Source organism: Chelonia mydas, chromosome 24 (assembly GCF_015237465.2).
Source record: "Chelonia mydas isolate rCheMyd1 chromosome 24, rCheMyd1.pri.v2, whole genome shotgun sequence".
NCBI lineage: Eukaryota > Metazoa > Chordata > Testudines > Cheloniidae > Chelonia > Chelonia mydas.
In genome coordinates this window covers 6856737-6878571 of record NC_051264.2, presented here as the reverse complement: position 1 = coordinate 6878571, position 21835 = coordinate 6856737, and the positions used below count along the sequence as shown (strand labels likewise).

The 21835-nt window shown below is 45.0% G+C and overlaps 2 protein-coding genes across 11 annotated transcripts in view; one reads left to right on the top strand and one right to left on the bottom strand.

The window, feature by feature from the left end:
- Window positions 1–524: 524 nt before the first annotated feature.
- The window catches only part of LOC119564214, a 34395-nt gene continuing 13084 nt past the window's right edge, over window positions 525–21835 (bottom strand). For 3 of the 9 annotated variants that reach the window (XR_006287302.1, XR_006287304.1, XR_006287299.1), the window contains exons 2-6: window positions 21739–21829; window positions 8401–11241; window positions 4404–4526; window positions 3934–4074; window positions 3065–3199 (exon numbers count right to left, since the gene is read on the bottom strand). Coding sequence is in view for 2 of the 9 variants with exons in the window: in XM_043535050.1 (XP_043390985.1) it covers window positions 554–649; window positions 1325–1371; window positions 1800–1922; window positions 2888–3199; window positions 3742–4074; window positions 4324–4360 (948 nt within the window). In the remaining 7 variants the exon portion in view is untranslated. The other 6 variants (XM_043535050.1, XM_043535051.1, XR_006287303.1 and 3 more) reach the window with 6 other exon arrangements.
- Window positions 8852–15566, top strand: LOC119564057 (immunoglobulin gamma-1 heavy chain). 2 transcript variants are annotated; one of them, XM_037882576.2, is made up of 6 exons: window positions 8854–8989; window positions 9670–10008; window positions 11414–11725; window positions 14521–14634; window positions 14721–14770; window positions 15422–15566. In XM_037882576.2, exons 1-6 carry the CDS (start codon window positions 8947–8949, stop codon window positions 15464–15466), a joined length of 903 nt encoding a protein of 300 aa, XP_037738504.1. In that variant the 5' UTR covers window positions 8854–8946; the 3' UTR covers window positions 15467–15566. The 2 variants fall into 2 exon arrangements, with proteins under 2 accessions (XP_037738503.1, XP_037738504.1); XM_037882575.2 differs by lacking the exon at window positions 15422–15566 and having other exon boundaries at window positions 8852–8989; window positions 14721–15410.

The following is a 21835-nucleotide window of genomic DNA, read 5'->3' as shown; positions in this document are numbered from 1 at the left end:
CCACGTAGTGTTACTGCAAAGGGAGCATGTGCCCGCTGGGGAAGGAGATTAGGGAAGCTGGGAGTTCTGATGTATGCTGGGACTGCACATCCCCTCTGCAGGCTCCTGCCCTCCGGTCTCACTCTATGCAGGTAAGCTGGAGCCATTCAGCTGTGTCTGGGTCCCTCTGCACGTGGGGGAGGATGATGATGACAATTATTGTGTTACCATAACACCCAGGAGCCCCAGTTATGGACCAGGCCTCGTTGTGCTAGGCGCTGCACAAACACAGAACAAAGAGACAGTCCCTGCCCCAAAGAGCTTCATATCTAATACACAAGTGACGTGTAAAGTCATCTACACCACGATGCCTTTACATCCCAAGAGGAGATTTCCCACCTGATGAGGCTGGACTCTGTGGGGGTCTTCTGACTTTTTATTTCTAAACAGAGAAGGGGAGAAAATAAGTAAAAAAGGTGACTGAGACAGACAGAGCCTTCTTCCAGCTGCTACTTCCAATCAGCAGAGAACCAGACATCAGTTACCGCTTGCAGATTCCCCTGGACTAGACAGCTCAGGGTTTTATGCTTTTCCCTCTGGCCGATCGCTGCATCGTGCTCCTGTCACGACTCCGCAAATCAAAATCCAGATGAGTGTATAAGATTCCATCCTGTTTGGTGACAATTAGTAAAATTAGCCCCCTCCTTGTGAAATGAAGAGATACAAGCTGAGACAGCACTGAACATCCAAGTGAGTTTAGCCTGATGAAATATTCCCTCTCATCTCTTATTCTCCTGCTTGTCCTATTAACTGTGCGTGTTATCAGAATGGAAACCAGCGTTGGATTCTGAATTTAAGAACTCAGCTACTGACAATATTTTGTCAGATCCAAACCCCATATAAACAGACAGTCAGTGAGCTTTGGATCAGGTGCCTAGCACCTTTCACAGGAAAATCTTCATGTGCTTTACAAATATAATTTTTCATAGCTCTTTATCTTTTAAGTGGCAAAAATGTTCCCAGCTACACAGAAACCCTGTAACGGGCAAGGTCAGAACCAATGAAACATCAAACTTCCCATCATCCTTGTACAGTAAGTTTTGTTATCCACTTTTTACAGACGGGGAAACAGTCACAGAGCAGTAAGTGCTTTACCTATTATCCCAGTTAATTAGCAGCAAAGCTAACAATAAGACTCCTTGGTACTCTTCTGCTACTCCAACAGCTAAACCTCACTTTCACCTTCTCCTTCCAGAATGATCAGTTTAAGTGCCAAAGATATGAATACATGAAGTTGAAGGCAGACACATTGATTTAGACACAGATAGTTTGCAAAGAGCCGTACCTGGTGCTCCTCGGAAGCTGGGGGTGCTGAGATCCTGGGCTTGAGTCCTGGAACAAACAAAAATAACAGTCATAGTTCCTCTTCCACGGTCACTCCCCCAGCTGCAGTTCATTGACTAATGGTGCATCCGAGCTGTGGGTGCCCAGGGCACCACCATGATGGCAAATGGAGCGAGGCTCATCAGAAAGGCTAGTGCTCTTTGTGAGCTATACACAAGGTGCCCGGGCCAGGGGCAGTAGAAGCCTTTCTACATCGCTCCCTTTGTCACGGAGAACAAAGCCGTTCTCCCGACACAGGAAATTCAAGTTTCAGAAAACAAACATTCGGAGATCAGTGCTGGCAGTTGTGACATTTGGAGCGTGTTTATGTGTTGGATGGGACAGTTGCAGTCCCCAGTAGCAAGCAGGGGGGTAGGATTTCTCCCTAAGGGAGATGGTCTGAGCTGGGCAGGGCTGGGCTGGGCTGTGTTTATTACCTAGCGCGGAAGGGCAGAGGGTCCAGACGAGGCTCAGAGACACCGCCAGCAGCAGCAGACCAGCACCAGCCGCAAGGGGCACAATGTAACGTGAGCACTCCCTGGCAGGGGCTGTGGAGGAAGCTAAAAACCAGACATAAGTAGCTGACTCAAGTAAAAAGGGTCAGGTTGCCCAGTGGGCGCCAATTGGGGGCTCCCAGAAAAATGGGCTCCCCATGCCCTGACAGGAGCGCCGGGCAGGTGGGTGGGGCGGGGCAAGTCCCCGTGCCCCAACCCTCCTCCCAATCAGTAGCACCATGCTGGGTGGGACAGACTGTGGGTGGAATTGGGTGGGCTGCAGTGGAAGAGGAAGAACGGGGGGTGGGGCTGTGGCCGGGTCACAGGCAGATGGGGCAGGACTGCAGGCAGAAGAGATGGGGAGGGGCCCCCCCACTTGCTCTGGCCCAGGGCCCCATGAAATCTTAATCCGCCTCTGGTACTGATGCCACCACATCCAGCTCTTCTCTCCTGATTCCCATTTCACCACGGGCCTTAACCCCCGAGGAATGAGGATACAGGAGCCTTCAGCACCTTTCACTCTCTGTTGTGCCCATTTCATTAGGCTGATGATTTCTCCTGTAATCAGAATCTTCTCTGCACCTTCTGCCATCTACAAAATCCTCCCTGTAGGTCTCTCCTCACCTCATCACCTCTCCACATCTCACCAGGAAACAGCTCTCTGCACCTGCAAGTGCCTCTGTTCTCTTCTCCCTCTGACACTGGTCCTCATTTAACTCTGTAGGGTGCTTTGCAGGTACAGTTGGCATGACAGTTTCTATTGGAAATCACTGTCTGCGAGCAGTGCAATTCCCCTTTCCTCCTTTCCCAAAGTTCTCTGCAGATCTGCCTGCTCCTACACATTATCCAGAATTTCACAACTTTCTCTAATTGCAAATTACATTAAAGTAGCTCGGACCACAGGCACTTTGAACGTCTAATTACCGTCATAATCATCATAGCGCCTCGGAATCCCAGTCATGGACCAGGACCTCACTGGACTATCTATCTGACTCCTCTCTACTCCTAGAAGCGAATATAAAATCACTCACCTTCAATATACCGGGCAATTTTCTTAACGCTTTTGCTAGAAGAGTTGAATTTAACATCACAGGTGAAATTCTTCCCACTGGTCCAGGTGTCCATGGGGACGCTGATGTGATTTATGAACACAAAGGAGCCATCCTTTGCTTTCAACGAACGCATCAGACCCTGTTCCTGCAGATCCCCAGAAAAACTCCAGGAAATTTGGACTGGGTTGGAAACTCCATGGACCACACAAGCCAGATCAGCCGTCCCGGGGGAGAGGAGGCCGTGGGGAGATGGAGCCAGAGTCAGCACCCAACTGCTGCTGGTGTAACTGTCTGAGCAGGAGAAAGCACAGAGCTCAGTGTGAGGCTCAGTTGAGCTGCAGTTTGATTCAGGGGGTTAAACGTACAAGATGAAAGTAGCTCAAAGGAAAAATACGTTGTATAAATAAGAAAATACGAAGAATCTGAAAAATCAAATCCCGCCCAAGCTAAACAGATATTTGCACTTAGAAATTCTGTGCTATCTAAAAACTGATGCAGTCTAAGAACATTTCCTAATTTCAAGACGTTCTTTCATTTAAACATGACTCTTAGATTACAAATATTCCTAGCGTGTGCCCTGACCAGGAATACGTCAGAACATTTTCAAGAGATCATTTTCACTATTTTTCTAGTTTTAATTGCGCAAAATATAATTTTTTCTCTTCTTTCAGCAATTACTGTTTACTTGCTCTTTTTTGGTTCCAAACAGTCTGTCTTTTAACAATGGAATCTTTGATAAGCAGTCAAACCATCTTTTTATATTTTAACATGCACATGAAATATGTCAGCATTGTCATTCCATTTCTTTCCTAATCATCCAATTGTTTCCTTACCTCCTACAATCAGTGTGGATCCGTTGCCAAATGTCAAGAAGCTCATGTATGAATCGGTACAGTAATAAACCCCAGAGTCATTCCTTTGGGCATTGTAGATTACCAGGGTCAAGTTGTGTCCTTCCGATATGCAAGCAACTTTAGTTGCATTTTTAATATCTGAGCATCTCTTAATTAACATGGGGGCCTCACCTTCCCGTCTCCTGTACCACTCAGCTGTTATACCTCCTGCTACAAATTTTTCTTTGGAAGAGCACTGGATCTTCGCTGTATCATTAATGTTCACAAACAAGAACGGCTGAAGTTGGTGCAAAAATAACTGCACTCGTATCACTGTAGGAATAAAAGAGGGTGTGTTATTAGAGTCAATTTTCAGCAGGTCACGGTCTGCCCAAAATAAACTGGATTGTTCAGAATTAAACCAAATGCAATCAGATTACATTGTGCAAAAGTAAATGGAAGAGCATCTAAACTGCAGCAGAACTGTCCTAAGCTACCAGATATCATGAAAGCCAATGTCCAATTGAAAAGACTCCTTTCTCAATTTCAAGCTTAACGGTATGACTAATGCAAAAGCTTTACCCAGGAAAGACAAAAGCAGATATTTGGAGAACAGCATGATTGTTACAAACAATATTCTGAAAGATGAAATTTCAAAGCACCCGTCTGGTACGCTGCTCAAGTGCAAAGGCTCCAACATCCTGGTGGGTTCTGCTGAGGAACGCCTCCCGGGGGAAGTGCTGTGGTGACAGATGCTTTTCACAGGGGCTTCTTGTCGGCTGTTGCTGCATTTGAATCAAACATGGATATATTATAATGGTTCAGAATAATGAAATAACCACCAGGACATGGCACAATGTAGAATATGCAAGAAATAATAGCAGTGTGGTTACAGCGGCATGGGTGGTGGCTCAGGCTAGCCATGTGTGTCCAGAAGGTCGGGCACGATTGTATTTGAGAGGGTAACCCTAGTTGCCACCTGGGCCGCCGTGGCCAAACCGCAACCTTTCAGTGCACTACATTGAGCCGCTACCCTCCCAGCTGCAGTGTAGACGTCCCCTAAATGGGAGCTGGGAAGTGTGGCCCCAGCCGCGGGTGATGAACAGCTGAGAAAGGGGCTTCTCCCTGCTGCCTCAGTATTTTACCCATCGCTGTGCCTTATTGCTTGACAACGTGATACTGAACGGTAATTTGGGACCAGATTCTCAGCTGATGTAAATCAGCATCGCTCCACTGAAGCTAATGAACTGATGCTGATTTACACTAGTTGGGGATCTGACCCTCGGAGGACTTGAAGTGAATCCTGAACGCTCACAGAGTGGATCACTTGAGAAATGAGACCAGGAAATCCCTGTGGCTGGATTTCCAGACTCCAGAACAACTCAAGCTTTGTCACCTTCCTCCAAACTGTGCAGTTGAGATCCTGCATTTTTGCCCACCCCAAACTCCCACTGATTTGGGTGAGATAGTGCTGGGTGCACCAGGAACGCGGGATCTGGCCTTGTCAGCCCAGAGTCTGTGGGGCTCCAAGGGGCATTGTGGGTGCACTGCAAACACTTCATGCAGCAAGTTGTTCCACTCCTCATTTATAATCATAATAATTCCGATCTTATCATGAGTAGATCCAACGTGCTTTACAAAGGAGGTTAATATCATCATCCCCATTGTACAGATGGGGAAACAGAGAGAGCCATTGACTTGCCCAGAATCACCCCACAACAGAGACAACTCTCCCGAGTCTCAGTCCAAAACTGCCTACTGGATAGAGCTAATTATTAACATTGCCTCGTTGATAATTAGCGACTGACATATTTTCTCAACATCTCTGGTTTGTGCCATGACATTTCATTTGTTTCACACTGCTGAAAGGTAAATTTCAGTTTTTGTGGTTAGTTTGACTGCTCTGCTTCACTTTTGCTCTAACCATCCACTGGCTACAGAGGAATTGGGGTGGGGGGGAGCAGTTTACACTTCCTTGGTAACCAAAAGCAGGGGGATAGAACTGAAAAGAAGAAATCCGCCCCAGCTCTTTGCTCAGTGAACAAACAAAACAAAAGCGTCAAAATAAGTGGGTAGAAACTGACCACAAAAGCAAGTGCAATTATCTGCGCAAACAGGTTTTGATCTTTTTTTAAACCATTGCTCCTTTGCAGCAAACACGGCTCTTTGTCCTGTAGTCTGTGGTTTTTTTAAGACCAGTTGCAATTTGCTTTCTTATAAAACAATGTAGAAATAAATATCAATCAAAACAATTACACAGTTTTTTCGTTGTCTTGGATTTTAATAGACTTGCACTGGAGAAGATTAAATGCAAAATGAATGTATATCCGTTGTGTGTGACTGGGGGCAATAGTCTTTAGGATAAATTTTCAAACATGCCTAAATGACTTAGGCATCTAACTCCCACTGATTCTGAAAACCCTGCTAGTCGCCTACCTGGATCTTTAAGCACCTAAATACCTTTGAAAATGTAGTTCTGAGAGCCCTAGATACCGCTGAAAAATAAATCAATGGTACTTAGTCTTCCAAGTACCTAAACCACTTTTGAAAATAAGACTTAGGCTCCTAAGTGATTTAGATGCTTCCATCACAATTTGGCTAAATTTCTTTAACAATTACAGTTAAGGCTATGGTTTTATCATGAAAATTTGTCATAATTACAGGAAAACAGCCATAAGAAAGAGAGGGAGCAGGGGAAAGATGGGGGGGTTGGAGAGCGAGACCACCCTACACTCACCCTGCAGTGGCACCTCCTGTCCCAGGGGGCTGGGTCCAGCTCCGAGCATTGCGACCTGGCCCATATGCTCACAGTGCCACTCAGGTTTGGTGCGTCCCCTGCTTTTTAGAAGAAAACCGAGGGGCAGATATGCCAAAGCTGAGTGAGGCTGAGACCATGTGGGCCAGCCAGGTCACAATGTCCATTGGTAGGAGCCTGGCCCAGCCTTGCTGGCCAGGAGCCGCCACTGCACGGGGTCATGGAGTTTCCTCAGATTTGTGGATCCCATGAATACCATGCCGAAATCATAGCCTGAATTCTAGTTGAGTTGATTGCCCTGATATACAGGACCTTTACATAGGGCATAACGACAATGTACCTGTACCATGCACATCTATGGCACTAGGCCCCCCCAGTTCAGCAAAGCTCTTTTAATCTAGCTCTGTACTTATTTATCCTCACCACCCTGCTGCAGAGTAGGGAGGAATTGTCCCCATTTTACTGCTGGGGAGTGGAGGCCCAAAGAGACTTGGGGTAACATGTTCAAAAGCCCCAAGTGACTTGGGAGGCAAAGCCCCACTTTCAACAGGGACTAAAGCTCTTAAATCCTTTGAAAGTCACTGGGATGTAAGTGACCAGCCCTAGGTCACACATAGAGCCTGGGGCAGAGCAGGGATTTAAACGGAGGACCCCTGAATGCCTAGTTAGCACCTTGACAACTGTACCTTCCTTCCTGTCTTCAAGCATGTGCTGAAGTCCCAGTGAAATAGTTAGGCCAGGAGAGGTGTTTGGACCACATTCAACTTCCCCTGGAGCTAGGTCTCAATGAGACACGGGTCAGAACCTGACCTACATCCTGGTCCCTTAGTGCTGCTCCCGTGACACGAAGGGAGCAGGAACTGGCTGCATGTGCCGGGGGTGTAAAGACAGCAGAGCCAGCCCTTGCAGCCCAACAGCCCTTGTTATGTGGGGTGTGGCCGGAGCATGCTGCACTTGTATTACCCGCAGCTGGCAAATGGATCCTTGGGAGTCATTACTGCCTGGTGTAGTTTAGAGCAGCCTCCAGGCTGGGCCAGCTTATATATGGCTAGAAGATCAACCTGGGATAACAGGAGAGTGGGTTTAGCTGAGGATCTGGCCCTGATTTGCCGTAGGGTTTTATTGAGGCTAAGGTTTGAAAGGGCAATTTGGATGTTCAGTTAACGTGAATTTGGCAACCAAATCCCTTGATGGGGCTTTGCAGATCTCAGCCTTAATGTCCAAGTACAGCCGATCCGCAGAGATGGTCATATTCCAGCCTGCGTGGGTTTTCTTAGCACATGTGCAATGTGCCTCAGGTGGCACGAGACCAGGATTCACCACCAAATTTGGTTCGTTGGTTGGTGAAAACTGTTTAGAGGGGATGGATTTGGAATCTCCTAGTGAGCATTTCACTTTTCTCCCTTGGTAAACAATTTTGCACATTACGCTAAGGAACATGCATTCTGCGTATATCAGATATAAAAGTGTCCTAAAACACTTTTTGCCCCGAATTGTCCTACATGGTGTCACTTCACCACACTTTTATATTCTAGCCCCATCCATTGCTTTCCCAGTGGGCCCCATTCCCAGCCCTTTCCTTTATCTATAGTTATAACTAAACTCCCATACAAAGTTTTTGCTAATTTTCCCACTTCCATGGTGCCCAATGAGCCTGTTTGCTGGTTTCTTCCATCCTTTGCTAAAATCTTTGCGAAACTTTGACCTCCATGTGATATGCCTCTTGGCGATTGTATGATGTGGACATAACAAACAGAGATGTTAAATAAACATGAAATACTCTTGCTAGAGGGTTGCAGCTTAACATGACTTTTATTCTTAGAAGCCTGAACGATAACACACAGTAACCAAAACCAGAGAGAGACAAAGCAGGCTGCTCTGTTAGGCAGAGAAGCAAAACTCACCTCATCTTTTTCTAGGCTGGTTCTTTCTGGACTGAGAGTTGCTAGGCTCCGATTGCATGCTTCCCTACAGATAGGGAGCAGGACCAGGAAACCCCCTGAAATTTAAAGGGATAAATCACAATTTTCATACACCACTGTGATATTGATGCTAATCCCATCTGACCTTAATCACCCGTGAAACACAGAATTACAGTCAGAAGAGGGTCTTGTTATGGACATCCAATCAGAACACAGCAGATTGCACTAGACACGCACACCATGCTGTTACCCAGTCTAAACTTGAATTTCTTCTTTAATAGATTTTGGAGGCAAAGGAACATTCTTCCCCCGGTTTGCTCTGCTGGCTCTCAGAGTAAGATTTTGAACGGGGTTCTCAGTACGTCCTGGCCCTCCTTTTCTGTCATGCATGTTGCCCCACAGATCTAGAAGAGGAAATAGAACATTTTCCTCTACACGTGACAGAGTCTTTCATCAAGAGATCCATTATCTAGCAGGCGTCTGTCTGTCTCACAGCATCACCTATTCATTACTGAAGAAAGGCACAAGATGTCCCACCAGACAGTTGGGGTGATTCTAATCTACCTGCAAAGTAAGTATTTTAGCCTGATTTATTTCACGCTTGTTTTCTACCACTTTAAAAACAATTAACTTTCTGCACAAGGATCTTCTGCAATTCCAAGAGATGCTAATATCAACTTGGGAGAGAGATATTCACATCTTTCAGTTCATCAACTGGAATCTTGAGAGGTGAGGAAATATTCTGTTTTAAAACAATCAGAATACCAGGCACAAACCCCTTGAAAATAGTTTCTGGTTCTGGATAATGTCCTGGATCTACTTTTTTTTTCCTATGCTGATGTATTACACACAGGCTGATGTATTTTTCTGCAGAATGATCAAAAATAGAATTTGAAACACAAATGGCTAAGTTAATAAATGACTCTCCCATGTAAAATTTAGTCAAAGGAAGGTCTTTTATCATTGATTTGGGTAAGCATGAGTGGGCATTTGTAGTCTGGGGTTTAGGGCAGGGCACTGGAAGTCTGAACTCTGAGGTTGATTTTTGTTGTTACGTTGCATTAATTCCCACACAGGCTACATGAATCCTAACAAAATACATGGCTAGAAATAGAGAAAAATTTAAATAAATCTTTAACAAATATGTGCTTTGTGTTATTCTTGGACCCTCTGCTCTATATAGCATATTGCAAAAGCCCAGGCTTGTCCAGTGCTCACTGTATTAACACACGTCTTTCTTCCCCTGTACAGTGACTGTCTCGGAAAAAGAGATACAAATCCTGCAAAGCCCAGCCCAGGTATGGCTGAAATCTGGGGACACTGCACAGCTGCACTGTAAAACATTAGAAGATGAAGTGAGTGTAATGTGGTACAAGGAACAGAGTGGAAGTTTCCAGTGGATTTACCGGAGTTCTGAGTTTGCATCGTCAGATGGAAAATACTCAAGTGAAGTGAACACTGAGGCAAACACGTTTTCTCTAATTATCCGTAACGTACAAAGAGATGACTCCGGGGTTTATTACTGTGGCCTCGTTTCCTTTATGTATCTACAACCCAACTTCGGAAATGGGACCAGACTAATTGTCACAGGTGAGTTTCTAATGGCCCAGAACAATGATATCCCAATGCTAGGAGATGTGAAAAAATCATCCTCTTTTTTAGCAAGATTGTGACCAATCTTCCCTGTTTCAGCTCTAAGCTATTGGTATTTGTGCAAAGAGGCAATATGGTCCAGGCAGTAAGCCAGGGCATTGGGGTGGAAATCAGGAGACCTGGGCTCTGTTCCTTAATCACTGGGCACTGAGGCAAGATTTTCAAAAGAAGTCAGCACCCAGCAGTTCCCGTTTCAGTGACCAAAGAAATTACCAGATTTTTAAAATGCTCCAGTTAAAACCTAGCTTTTGAAAATCAGGGACATTTTGGAAAATCTGACCTTTAATTTCTCTGCATCTCAGATTCCTCATCTGTGTAATGGGGATAATGACTGTCCTGTGTAAAAGCACTTTGAGATCTATAGATAAAAAGCACCGTATCAGTGCTAGGTGTTATTTCCCTGCCTTCTGGGGTGGGATGTTACATTAGTATTCAGATTTGATATTCATACTTGTGATGATTCCTGCAGAAACTGCCTGAGCCTAGAACACTGGGCATGTTTCAGCTGCCCTGCTAACCTTATACGACTTTAATTTTACTCAAGTTCTTTTCCAGGCATCCACCAAGCTTTATTAAATGATTGCGCCCACCTGTTCATACAGGGGACTATTCATTGTCTCCAGCAGCTCAGCATGAACTGCACAGAATAATTCAATTATAACGAATAATATCTATATAGTTTTGATCCACACTATGTGCAAATAGACCAAAGAGTGCAAAATAAAAAGGAAGGCAAGGAATTATTACAGGCACTAATAGAGGCTGTAACTCACACTAATAGGATGAACGTAATAGGAAAATTTAGCCTGACAGTTATGTGTAAGTAAGAATGGTTCCTCTATCAGGATTTTCACAGCTAGATCTCAAAACACCTTGCAAAGGTGACTAAGTATCATTTCACTAAGTTTACAGTTGGGGAAACTGAGGCATTGAGTCGGGAAGTGAACTCATCTCCGAGGTCACACAGCAAGTCAGAGACGGAGCTGGGAATGGATCTCAGGCCTCCTGACTCCCAGTCTCGTGTCCTCACCACCAGACTGACCAGCTCTTCCTTTGAATTTCATACTGAACCGAACATGCTGTCGGCACTCAGTAAATAATCCACAAAGATCATATCAGGACAAACTTCTGAGCAGCGATGGATCAGTGGAGTCTCCCAAGGTGGATGCCCTGGAGTATAAGACATTGAAAAGTGGAATAAACAAAGCATTAGATATTTAAAACATGCTGCACTGGCTGGGGCAGGGGCAGGGGCAGGAGCAGGAGCTGGGTATGGACTAGCTGAGCTACCGCTAACAGATCTTTCCAAATCTCTATTTTCGGTGACTCAACTCTCTTTTAGATGCCTCCCAGCCAAGACTTTCCATTCTGGTGCCCTCAGCCCCGGAGGATGCTGAGCTCTCCCCTGTCATTCCTCTGCTTTGCCTGCTCTCTGATTTCATTCCTCCCTGGAGTGCTGTTCTCTGGGACACTGGGGAGCAGGTGTCTGAGGGTCAGATGGATGCTGGAGCCATAGACGGGAACGGGGTCTTTAGTGTTTGGAGCCTAACGACAATCCCTTCTGAGACGTGGAACCAGGAGACGATCTGCACTTGTACGGCCAAGGAGAGCAGCACGGAGAGAAGCATCAATGCTACAGTCTCCATGGAAACAGGTCCAGTATTGTATCATCCACTCTAACCTGCCTACCTGGGCATTTATGCTACATCCCTCACCGTGGGTCAGCGACATCTACTGCAGGCTGGAGGAATAGAGAGAATCAGACAGGATGGCTCAGGTGAATGATATCTAATGGGAGCGAGGAGAGGTTTGGGTAACCACTGAGAGGGTGCTTGAGTTGTGGGGCAGTTACAGTCACTTCCCCCATCACCCACCTTCCCCATCCCCAGCCCTTCTGAAAGCCCTTTTTTTTTTTTGATGCTCGGTGGTAAGAAATGGGTTTCTGGTTTAGCTGTCAAGCGATTAAAAAAATTGATCAGAAATAATCGTGTTGCTAAACAATAATAGAACACCAATTATTTAAATATTTGTGGATGTTTTCTACATTTTCAAATATATTGATTTCAATTATAGCACAGAATGCAAAGTGTACAGTGCTCACTTCATATTTATTTTTTATTACAAATATTTGCATGGTAAAAAACCCAAAGGAAATAATATTTTTCAATTCCCCTAATACAAGTATTCTAGTGCAATCTCTTTATCATGAAAGTTGAACTTACAAAGGTAGAATTATGTACAAAAATAACTGCATTCAACAACCAAACAATGTAAAACTTTAGCGCCTACAAGCCCACTCAGCCCTACTTCTTGTTCAGTCAATCGTCCAGACAAACAAGTCTGTTTACATTTACAGGAGATAATGCTTCCCGTTTTTTGTTTACAATGTCACCTGAAAGTGAGAACAGGTGTTCGCATGGCACTGCTGTAGCTGGTGTTGCAGATATTTACGTCCCAAATGCACTAGAGATTCAGATGTCCCTTCATGCTTCAACCACCATTCCAGAGGACGTGCATCCATGCTGATGATGGGTTCTGCTCGATAACAATCCAAAGCAGTGTGGACCAACACATGTTCATTTTCATCATCTGAGTCAGATGCCACCAGCACAAGGTTGATTTTCTTTTTTGGTAGTTCGGGTTCTGTAGTTTCCACATCAGAGTGATTCTTTTTTAAAGACTTCTGAAAGGATGCTCCACACCTCATCCCTCTCAGATGTTGGAAGGCACTTCAGATTCTTAAACCTTGGGTCGAGTGCTGTAGCTATCTTTAGAAATCTCACATTGGTACCTTCTTTTGTTTTGTCAGATCTGCAGTGTAAGTGTTCTTAAAATGAACAATGTGTGCTGGGTCATCATCCGAGACTGCTACTACAGGAAATATATGGCAGAATGCGGGTAAAACAGAGCAGGAGACATACAATTCTCCCTCCCCCGACAAGGAGTTGAGACACAAATTTAATTAATGCATTATTTTTTTAACGAGCATCATCAGCATGAAAGCATGTCCTCTGGAATAGTGGCTGAAGCATGAAGGGGCATATGGCTGTTTAGCATATCTGGCACATAAATACCTTGCAATGCCGGCTACAACAGTGCCATGCGAATGCGTTCTCACTTTCAGGTGACGTTGTAAATAAGAAGCGGGCAGCAGTATCTCCTGTAAATGTAAACAAACTTGTTTGTCTTAGCGATTAGCTAAACAAGAAGTAGGACTGAGTGGACTTGTAGGCTCTAAAGTTTTACATTGTTTTGTTTTTGAGTGCAGTTATGTAACAAAAAAATATCTATATTTGTAAGTTGCACTTTCACAATAAAGAGATTACACTACAGTACTCGTATGACATTAATTGAAATAGTGTCTCATCATTTTTACAGTGCAACTATTGGTAATAAAAATTATATGTGTGAGTTCTGCACACCTTGTATGGTGTTGTAATTGAAATCAGTATATTTGAAAATGTAGAAAAATATTTAAAATATTTAATAAATTTCCATTGGTATTCTATTGTTTAACAGTGCAATTAAAACTGCAATTAATTGCGATTAATTTTTTTAATCGCAATTGTTTTGAGTTAATCGTGTGAGTAAACTGTGATTAATCAACATCCCTCTGGTCAAGCAGCTTGAACCTCCCGCTCCATGTGATCACAGCAAGGATACAGAAGGGTCACTTGGGGTGAGCCAAAGGAGAATAATTAGGAGCAGCAGGAAGGAAATCAACAAAGGGAACAGCAGGATGAATGTCAGGAATAGCTTCCTGACAGCGAAATCTAACCAGTAATGGAACAGATGCCCAGAGACAGGGCGGGAAGCCCCTGTAAATAGGACTGGACAAAGCACTAGTGAATAGAACGTAGGGAACTATCCTGGAGTGGCCAAGGGGGAGCTAGAGGGCACCCATGCCAACATGGCTATGCCAGTAAAAGCCTTAGTGTGGACGCAGTTATACTGGGATAAAGGTGCCTTACACCAGCACAGCTTATTTCTGTTCCTGAGCCAGGAGGAGTTACGCCAGAAATGTTCCAGTGGCAAAGCTTTTAAGTGTAGTCGAGCCCTTCAACCACCAAACAAATTCCAGGTGACACAGACGGGTGTGCCCAGCCTGCTGAATGACCATTTAATTTCCTAATTGCCTCGGTATTTGCCACAAACCTGTGCTGGGGAAAAAAGGAACCACCTGGAATCTGACCAGGAAGCTCAAAGAGCCCGCCTTTAGAGGAATTATTGAGGGAGGAAGGGAGAGAGGAGAAACAGAATACCCATGGCACATCATTTTGCACGGCCCCTTTACCCTATCCTTTGCACATACAGAAGGGCAGCATGCTACAGAGCACAGAGTAATGGGTGTGGAGCTTTGGGGAAAGGACCTCCCTTTGTCCATGATGTTATGTCGGAGGTACAGATCAGGGCCCGTTTGTTTTGATGGGAGTTTTCTATACTCTGCAGAGAGACAAGACGCTGGAGACTGTAGGATTGTGTTCTACGCTGGGCTGCCCTGTATTTTCATCCTTCTCCTCATCCAGCTGTTGATCTTGCTTTGGAGGAAGTGCCCCATCATAGGTAACTCAGTCATAACTCTGACTGCTATGAAGCAGCCACTCATCACACATCCCTATAACTGTCCCTTTGTCTGTTTCATCCACCAGGGAGAGCTGTGCAAAGAGGGAATCCAATACCTATGAGGCAGATCCCACAGGTACACAGCTTTTTTTTTTTTTTTTTTAGCTTTTGGCACATCAGAAAGGTACAGTATTAACAACAGGTGGCTAGAGACAGCGTCCTGGCCAATTTCCTACCCTAGTATCTACACATTGCCTCCTGAAGTCTTATTTGAATTTATTCCTCTCTGCCCTGCTAGTGGAAGTGTTGTGTAGGTTTATTGGAAAGGAACAACTGCTGGAAAGGAACAACTTATTATTTCTTTCTCTTTATTTATTGTTCCTTTCTTATTATTGGAAAGGAACAACTCACCCACCCTGTCTGGCTATGGCATTCTGGAAGGACAGTTAATTAAATGCATGAGATGGTAGAGTCTCATTAGGCATATTACCGTACGGGCGGCAGCGTGGACTAGCAGAGGATACTGGACTGGGAGTCAGGATTTTTTTTTTCCTGGTCCAGCCACTGACCTGCTGGGCAACCTTTAGCTCATGGTGCTTCTGTCTCCCCTCCCCCACTTTGTGACCTTGTGTATCTTGACAATAAACCCTTCGGGGTAGGGACTGTCTCTTTGCATGTGTGCGGAAAGCCCAGCACAACAGGTCCTCGGTCTCCACTGGGGCTTCTAAGTGCTGCTCTAATACAAAGAATTAATAATTATATTGGCTTTTCCCTTGTTCTATTTCAGACGGAATATGCGACTCTGCCGTACAACAGAAACGCTGCTCGGTGACTGATGTAGTCTCACAAAAGTGGTTTATATTTTGTAAAACAAGAGAAAAGAATGAAAGAGAAACAGAGAGAAATACAGAAAGTCTCATGTTTGTAATGTGCTATGATGTGATGTGAGTTTCCTTGAAATACAACCACTTCCATGCTCACTTCTCTGAACCCATATTCTGGGTTGACATCTCCATTCTTGCAAAAAAGCCACATGGGGTCATTAGCGATGTGCCTGCAGGTTCGTGGGGCACTGGGTTTACATCTCATCTCAAACATGTCACTTCCCCCACCATAACGCCTTGTCACAGGGTTCACTCACCCCTAGGGTTCCTCCTCCTGGCTGCTCGTGGGATAACCTACTTCCGGCTCCGATGCCCCCTTCTGTCATCTCGTTCTTGCCACAGCCCCACTCGCTCTCTGGGACTCTGCCCCTTTCCTCTTCCTGGCTTGGCTGCTCCCTCTTCAGGCCTTGGCCAGGTCACTGGGTGTTTTCCCCCTGCCAGGGTATCAAAGTCCCACAGGACAAATTGTCTCAGGGAGTCTCCAAGCCCACTGCCGTGACTGTGACACTTCCCCTGTGGCTGGTAGGGGAACCCGGGCCAGTCCTCTACTCCTGGTTCCAACTCAGGGACCCTCAAATCAGCAGGCAAAACCTGCAACCTCCAAATTTGTTAGGGTCTTCCCTTAGCCTTTTCCACCTTTGTCTCTGTTGCTGCACCACCATTCCACCACCCTCCTTGGTAAACCCTTGCTTCAGGGTTTGGATGCCCAGGGCTTCTCTGCCACTGGGTTTCCGCCTTTCCCCCTCTAATACCCAGAGAATGACTACAGCCTTCCTCACTGCACTGCTTCTCTGCTGCCAGCTTCCTGGCTTTATACCAGCCCTGTGTGCTCCTGCTCAGCTGGGCTCCAGCATCCTTCACAGGTTACTTAGGCCACCTAATTCCCCTCAGCTGTGGCCTATCCTCTTAACTGGCCCCTTCTCAACCTCATTCCCCACACTAGCCTAGAAGTTATGAATGCCCCATATCATCACCAGGATGGGCATTTGGGGCTGATGCAGGGTGATAGGACATAGCAGGTGACACTACATCCTGTACTAGAGGATGTTTCCCATCCAAACACTGACCCGATGTGAAGGTGGCAATCTAAAGGGATTTTAGACCCAGGCAGGTAGGGCACAAATGGTTAGACAAAATTGAGTAACATCAGATGCTTCCATGCCAGGTCAAATAGCCAGACTTTGATAGAGCTGGACAGAACTGTCAGTTTCATTTTCAAACAGATTGTTAAGCTTTATTTACAGTCCCTCTGTGCAAACAGCGCACATCGTTAGCACAGACACCAAATTGGGAATCTTGCTTTAAAAGTTCAGGACCTTGCTGAAAAAATGAGCTTAGAACTCAGACAGTTTTTAAATGCACCCACTGACTGCTCTGAGTCAGCTGCTTTTACTCTTTTACTCAATTTCCAGAACAGACAGAAAAGGGCAAATCCAGCCTTGGCACAACTACAGGGGCATCGGAACTGCCTGCATCCTAAATTCACTGGTTTTGAAGACCCAGAGAATTAAATTAGATTAAAGTTTTTTGTCACCACTTACAGCCATTTTCTCACCAATTTAGTTATACCCAGAGCTAGATTATCCTACCACTTCAATGAGAGTTGTGCCTTTACAACTGATGGACTACCCAGGCCTCTGCCGTGTCATTTACATCACTGGTTACATCCCAGGGGAATTTGCCCAGAGATTCCCAGGGGAGTTTCACCTGCTTATTTGAGGCAGAAGTTTGCCCTGTGCGATAACGCAAATGATGAGTGATAGAGATAGTGTGTGCAGCCATCAGATGTAATAGCAGTTCCAAGCACTGAGCCTGGCTGAATACAGCACTCTTCTCTATGGAAGAGCTGCTGCATTACAGGTGTGTGGGAAGGAATAAATGTTCAATAGGGACAGAGAGAAGGAACTGGTAGAGCTGTTTTCAGTTTTTGTGATTTTGTGAGAAATGAGCCCAGCTATTAATAGGGCTGCTGCTAGGATATAGTGTAACGATTCAGAATAACAAACAAACCACCAGGACGTAGCACAATGTAGAATATGAAAGAGATAGTTCAACACAGAACAACGCCTAGTGCAGAGACAGCAGGTAGCTGGACTTTCTGATGTAAGAACATAAGAACAGCCATACTTCGTCAGACCAAAGGTCCATCTAGCCCAGTACCCTGTCTTCTGACAGTGACCAATGCCAGATACCCCAGAGGGAATGAACAGAATAGGTAATCATCAAGTGATCATTTCCCTGTCGCCCATTCCCAGCTTCTGGCAAACAGGTTAGGGACACCATCCCTGCCCATCCTGACTAATAGCCATTGATGGACCTATCCTCCGTGAGCTTATCTAGTTCTTTTTTGAACCCTGTTATAGTCTTGGCCTTCACAACATCCTCTGGCAAGGAGTTCCAAAGGTTGACTGTGCATTGTGTGAAGAAATACTTCCTTTTGTTTGTTTTAAACCTGCTGTCTCTTAATTTCATTTGGTACCCCCTAGTTCTTGTGTTGTGAGAAGGAGTAAATAACACTTCCTTGTTTACTTTCTCTGAACCAGTCATGATTTTATAGACCTCAATCATATCCCCCCCACTTAGTCGCCTCTTTTTCAAGCTGAAAAGTCCCAGTCTTATTAATCTCTTCTCATGCAGAAACCATTCCATACCCCTAATAATTTTTGTTGCCTTTTTCTGAACCTTTTCCAATTCATATATATCTTTTCTGAGAGGGGGTGACCACATCTGCACACAGTATTCAAGATGTGGGCATACCATAGGATTTATATCAAGGCAATATGATATTTTCTGTCTTATCTATCCCTTTCTTAATGATCTCCAACATTCTGTTGGCTTTTTTGACTGCCGCTGCATCTGGAGTGGATATTTTTCAGAGAGCTATCCACAATGATTCCAAGATCTCTTTCTGGAGTGGTAACAGCTAATTTAGATCCCATCATTTTATATGTTCATTTGGGATTATGTTTTCCAATGTGCATTATTTTGCATTTATCAACATTGAATTTTGTCTGCCATTTTGTTGCCCAATCAACCTAGTTTTGAGACTACTGCATGCAACTCTGGTTAAAGGGGCAATTTATAGCATTGTACCTGCTGCCTATTGCAAATGATTTTCTCAAGGGATCAGCCCCCACAACTGGGGCCAGATTTTTAAAGATCCCAGCTCCTACTTAGACATCTAACTAATGGCACAATTTTCAACAGGGCTCAGCACCCAGATGGATTCACAGGAGATCAGCATCCAATGAGCATCTAATGCTCCAAGAACTTGTAAACACCTGGCCCTTATTTGGGTGGTTAAGGGTCGTTCCCAGCCCGGGTAGACAGGCATGCACTAGCTCTGCTCGAACTAGTGTGGTGAAAATAGCAGTGTGGCCACAGCAGCAAGCGTGGTGGCTCAGGCCAGCTGTGCAAGAACGTGTCCAGGAGGTCAGCAAAAACAACGAGGAGTCCTATAATTGCATTCAGGAGGGTAGCTACCGTGGCCACACTGCTATCTTTCAGTGCGCTATCTTGGTCAGCTACTCTCCCAGCTGCAATGTAGAAATACCTTAAATGGGAGCTGGGCTGTTCTGAAAGTGTGGCCCAAACCGGGGGTGATGAACGCTTGAGAAATGGCTTTTAGGGGGTAATTTATCTCCCTGTTGCCTCAGTAATTTATCCACCACTGCACCTTACTTGTTGACAACATGATAGTGAGCAGTAAGTTGGGACCAGATTCTCAGCTCCACTGAAGCCAATGAACTGACGCTGATTTACACTATTTGAGAATCTGGCCCTCAGAGGTCTTTAAGGGAATCCTGAATGCTCACAGTGTGACTCACTTGAGAAATGAGACCAGGAAATCCCTGTGGCTGGATTTCCAGAGTCCAGAACAGCTCAACCTTTGTCACCTGCCTCCAAACTGTACTGTTTCTGATCCAGCATTCTAGCACACCCCAACTTCCCATTGATTCAAGCGGAATAGTGCTGGATGCACAAGGAACACAGGATCTGGCCTTGTTAGCCCAGAGTTTGAGGGGCAGTAAGGGCCATCCTGGGGGTACTGCAAATACTTCATGCAGCACAATATACCATGATTAATCCCCTGATTGGTGTGGCTTTGATACCTGTCCATGTTGTTTAGCTCCTTATTCCTAATAATAATTCTAAACTCATCATGAGTAGATCCCAATGTGCTTTACAAAGGAGGTCAGTAATGCTATCCCCATTTTACAGATGGGGAAACTGAGGCACAGAGAGGCACAATGAATTACCCAAGATTACCCAGCAGCTGAGCTGAGATTAGAACCCAAGTCACCAACCAGTGCTCTATCTACTAAGCCACGCTGCATATTGGATATTTAGTAACTGATATAATTTCTCAATGTCTCTGGTTTGTGCCACAACATTTAGTTTGTTTCACATTGCTGAACAGTAAATTCCAGTTTCTGCAGTTATTTCATGGATCGTTCTGCTTCAGTTTTACTCTAACCAGCCACTGGCTACAGATGAATCGCGGGGAGCAATTTACATTGCCTTAGTAACCAAAAGCAGGGAGAGAGAACTGAAAAAGCAAACAGCCCAAGCGCTGTGCTAGCTGAACAAACAAAACAAAAGCGTCAAAAGAAGTGGGCTGAAACTGACCACAGCAGCAAGTGCAACTTTCCCAGGAGCCAGTTCTGATCTATTTTAAAATGACTAGCCCTTTGCAGCAAACACGGCTCTTTGTCCTGCAGCCTGTTGTTTTTTAAGACCGGTTTCAATTTGTTTTCATAAAACATAATGTAGAAATGAAATCAATCAAAACTATCACAGTAACTTTGTCTTTGTCTTGGCTTTTAATAGACGTGTACAGGGGAAGAGGAAGGGTAAAAAGAATCTGTATCAGTTAAGTGTGACTGGGGGAAACAGTCTTTCATATATGCCCAAGTGACTTAGGTGCCTAACTCCCATTGATTTTCAGAAGATCCCTAGGCGCCTAGCTGCATCTTTAAGCACCTAAATACCTTGAAATCTAGTTCTTCTGAGCCTAGATACCATTGAAAGTCAGTGCCCTTACTGCACACCTTACAGCCTACTCTCCTGCTCACTACCCCGCTGCAAAGTAGGGAGGAATTTGCCCCATTTTCCAGCTGGGGAATGGAGGCCCAGAGAGACTTGGGGTGACAAGTTCAAAAGCGTCTTAAGTGTCTTGAGAGGCAAAGTCTCACTTTCAAAGGTGACTAAGCCTTGAAAGTCATTGGGATGTAAGTGACCAGCCCTAGGTCATACATGGAGCCGTGGCAGAGCAGGGGTTTGAATAGAGGACCCCGACTGTCTAGCTAGCACCTTGACAACCGCACCGTCCTTCCTCTCTTTAAGCATGTGCTTAATTCCCAGTGGACTAACTAGGTCATTTGAGGTGTTTGTACCACATTCAACTTTCCCTGGAGCTAGGTATCAATGAGAGAAGGGTTAGACCCTGGCCTCCACTCTGGTTCCTTTTGCTGCCCTCTTGACACAAAGGGAGCAGGGACTGGCTGCACATGCCAGTGGGTGTAAAGGCAGCAGATCCAGCCCTTGCAGCCAACAGCCCTTGTCATGTGATGTGGCTGAAGCATGCTGCACTTGGGGTATCCCCAGATGGCAAACTGATCCTTGGGCATCATAACCAGCTGATGCAGATTAGAGCAGCCTCCAGGTTAAGGTTGTGAAAGGACAATTTGGATGCCAGTTGATCTGGGCAGCCAAATCCCTGACGGGACTTTGCAAATCTCAGCCTTGATGTTCAAGCAAAGACCATTCTCAGAGATGACCGTATTCCAGACTGCGTGAGTGACAACTGTTTAGAAGGGATGGATTTAGAATCTTAGTGGGCATGTTCTCTCTGTAAACATTTTGTACATTACACTGAGGAACATGCATTAAGCACATATCTGAAATATGTATTGTAAAAGTAGGTTTTTCCCCACATTTTTATAGAAGCTAAGTTGTATATTTGCTAATTTCATGACTTACATGGTGCCCAATGAACCTCCATCCTTTGCTTAAATCTTGTGATATACCCCTTGGAGACTGTTACATTCACAGCATACAAATAGAGAAGTTAAGCAAAAATCTTAAATACTCTTGCTGCAAGGTTGCAACCTAACACAACTTTTATTCTTAGAACCCAGAACGATAACAAAAAGTAACAAAAACCAGAGAGAGACAAAGCAGGCTGCTCCTTAATAGAGTGACACACAACTCACCCCACCTTGTTCTAGGCTGGCTCTTTCCAGACTGACTGCTGCTAGGCCCAGATTGAACGCTTCCCTAAGGACAGCAAGCAGGACCAGGAAAAAACCCTGAAA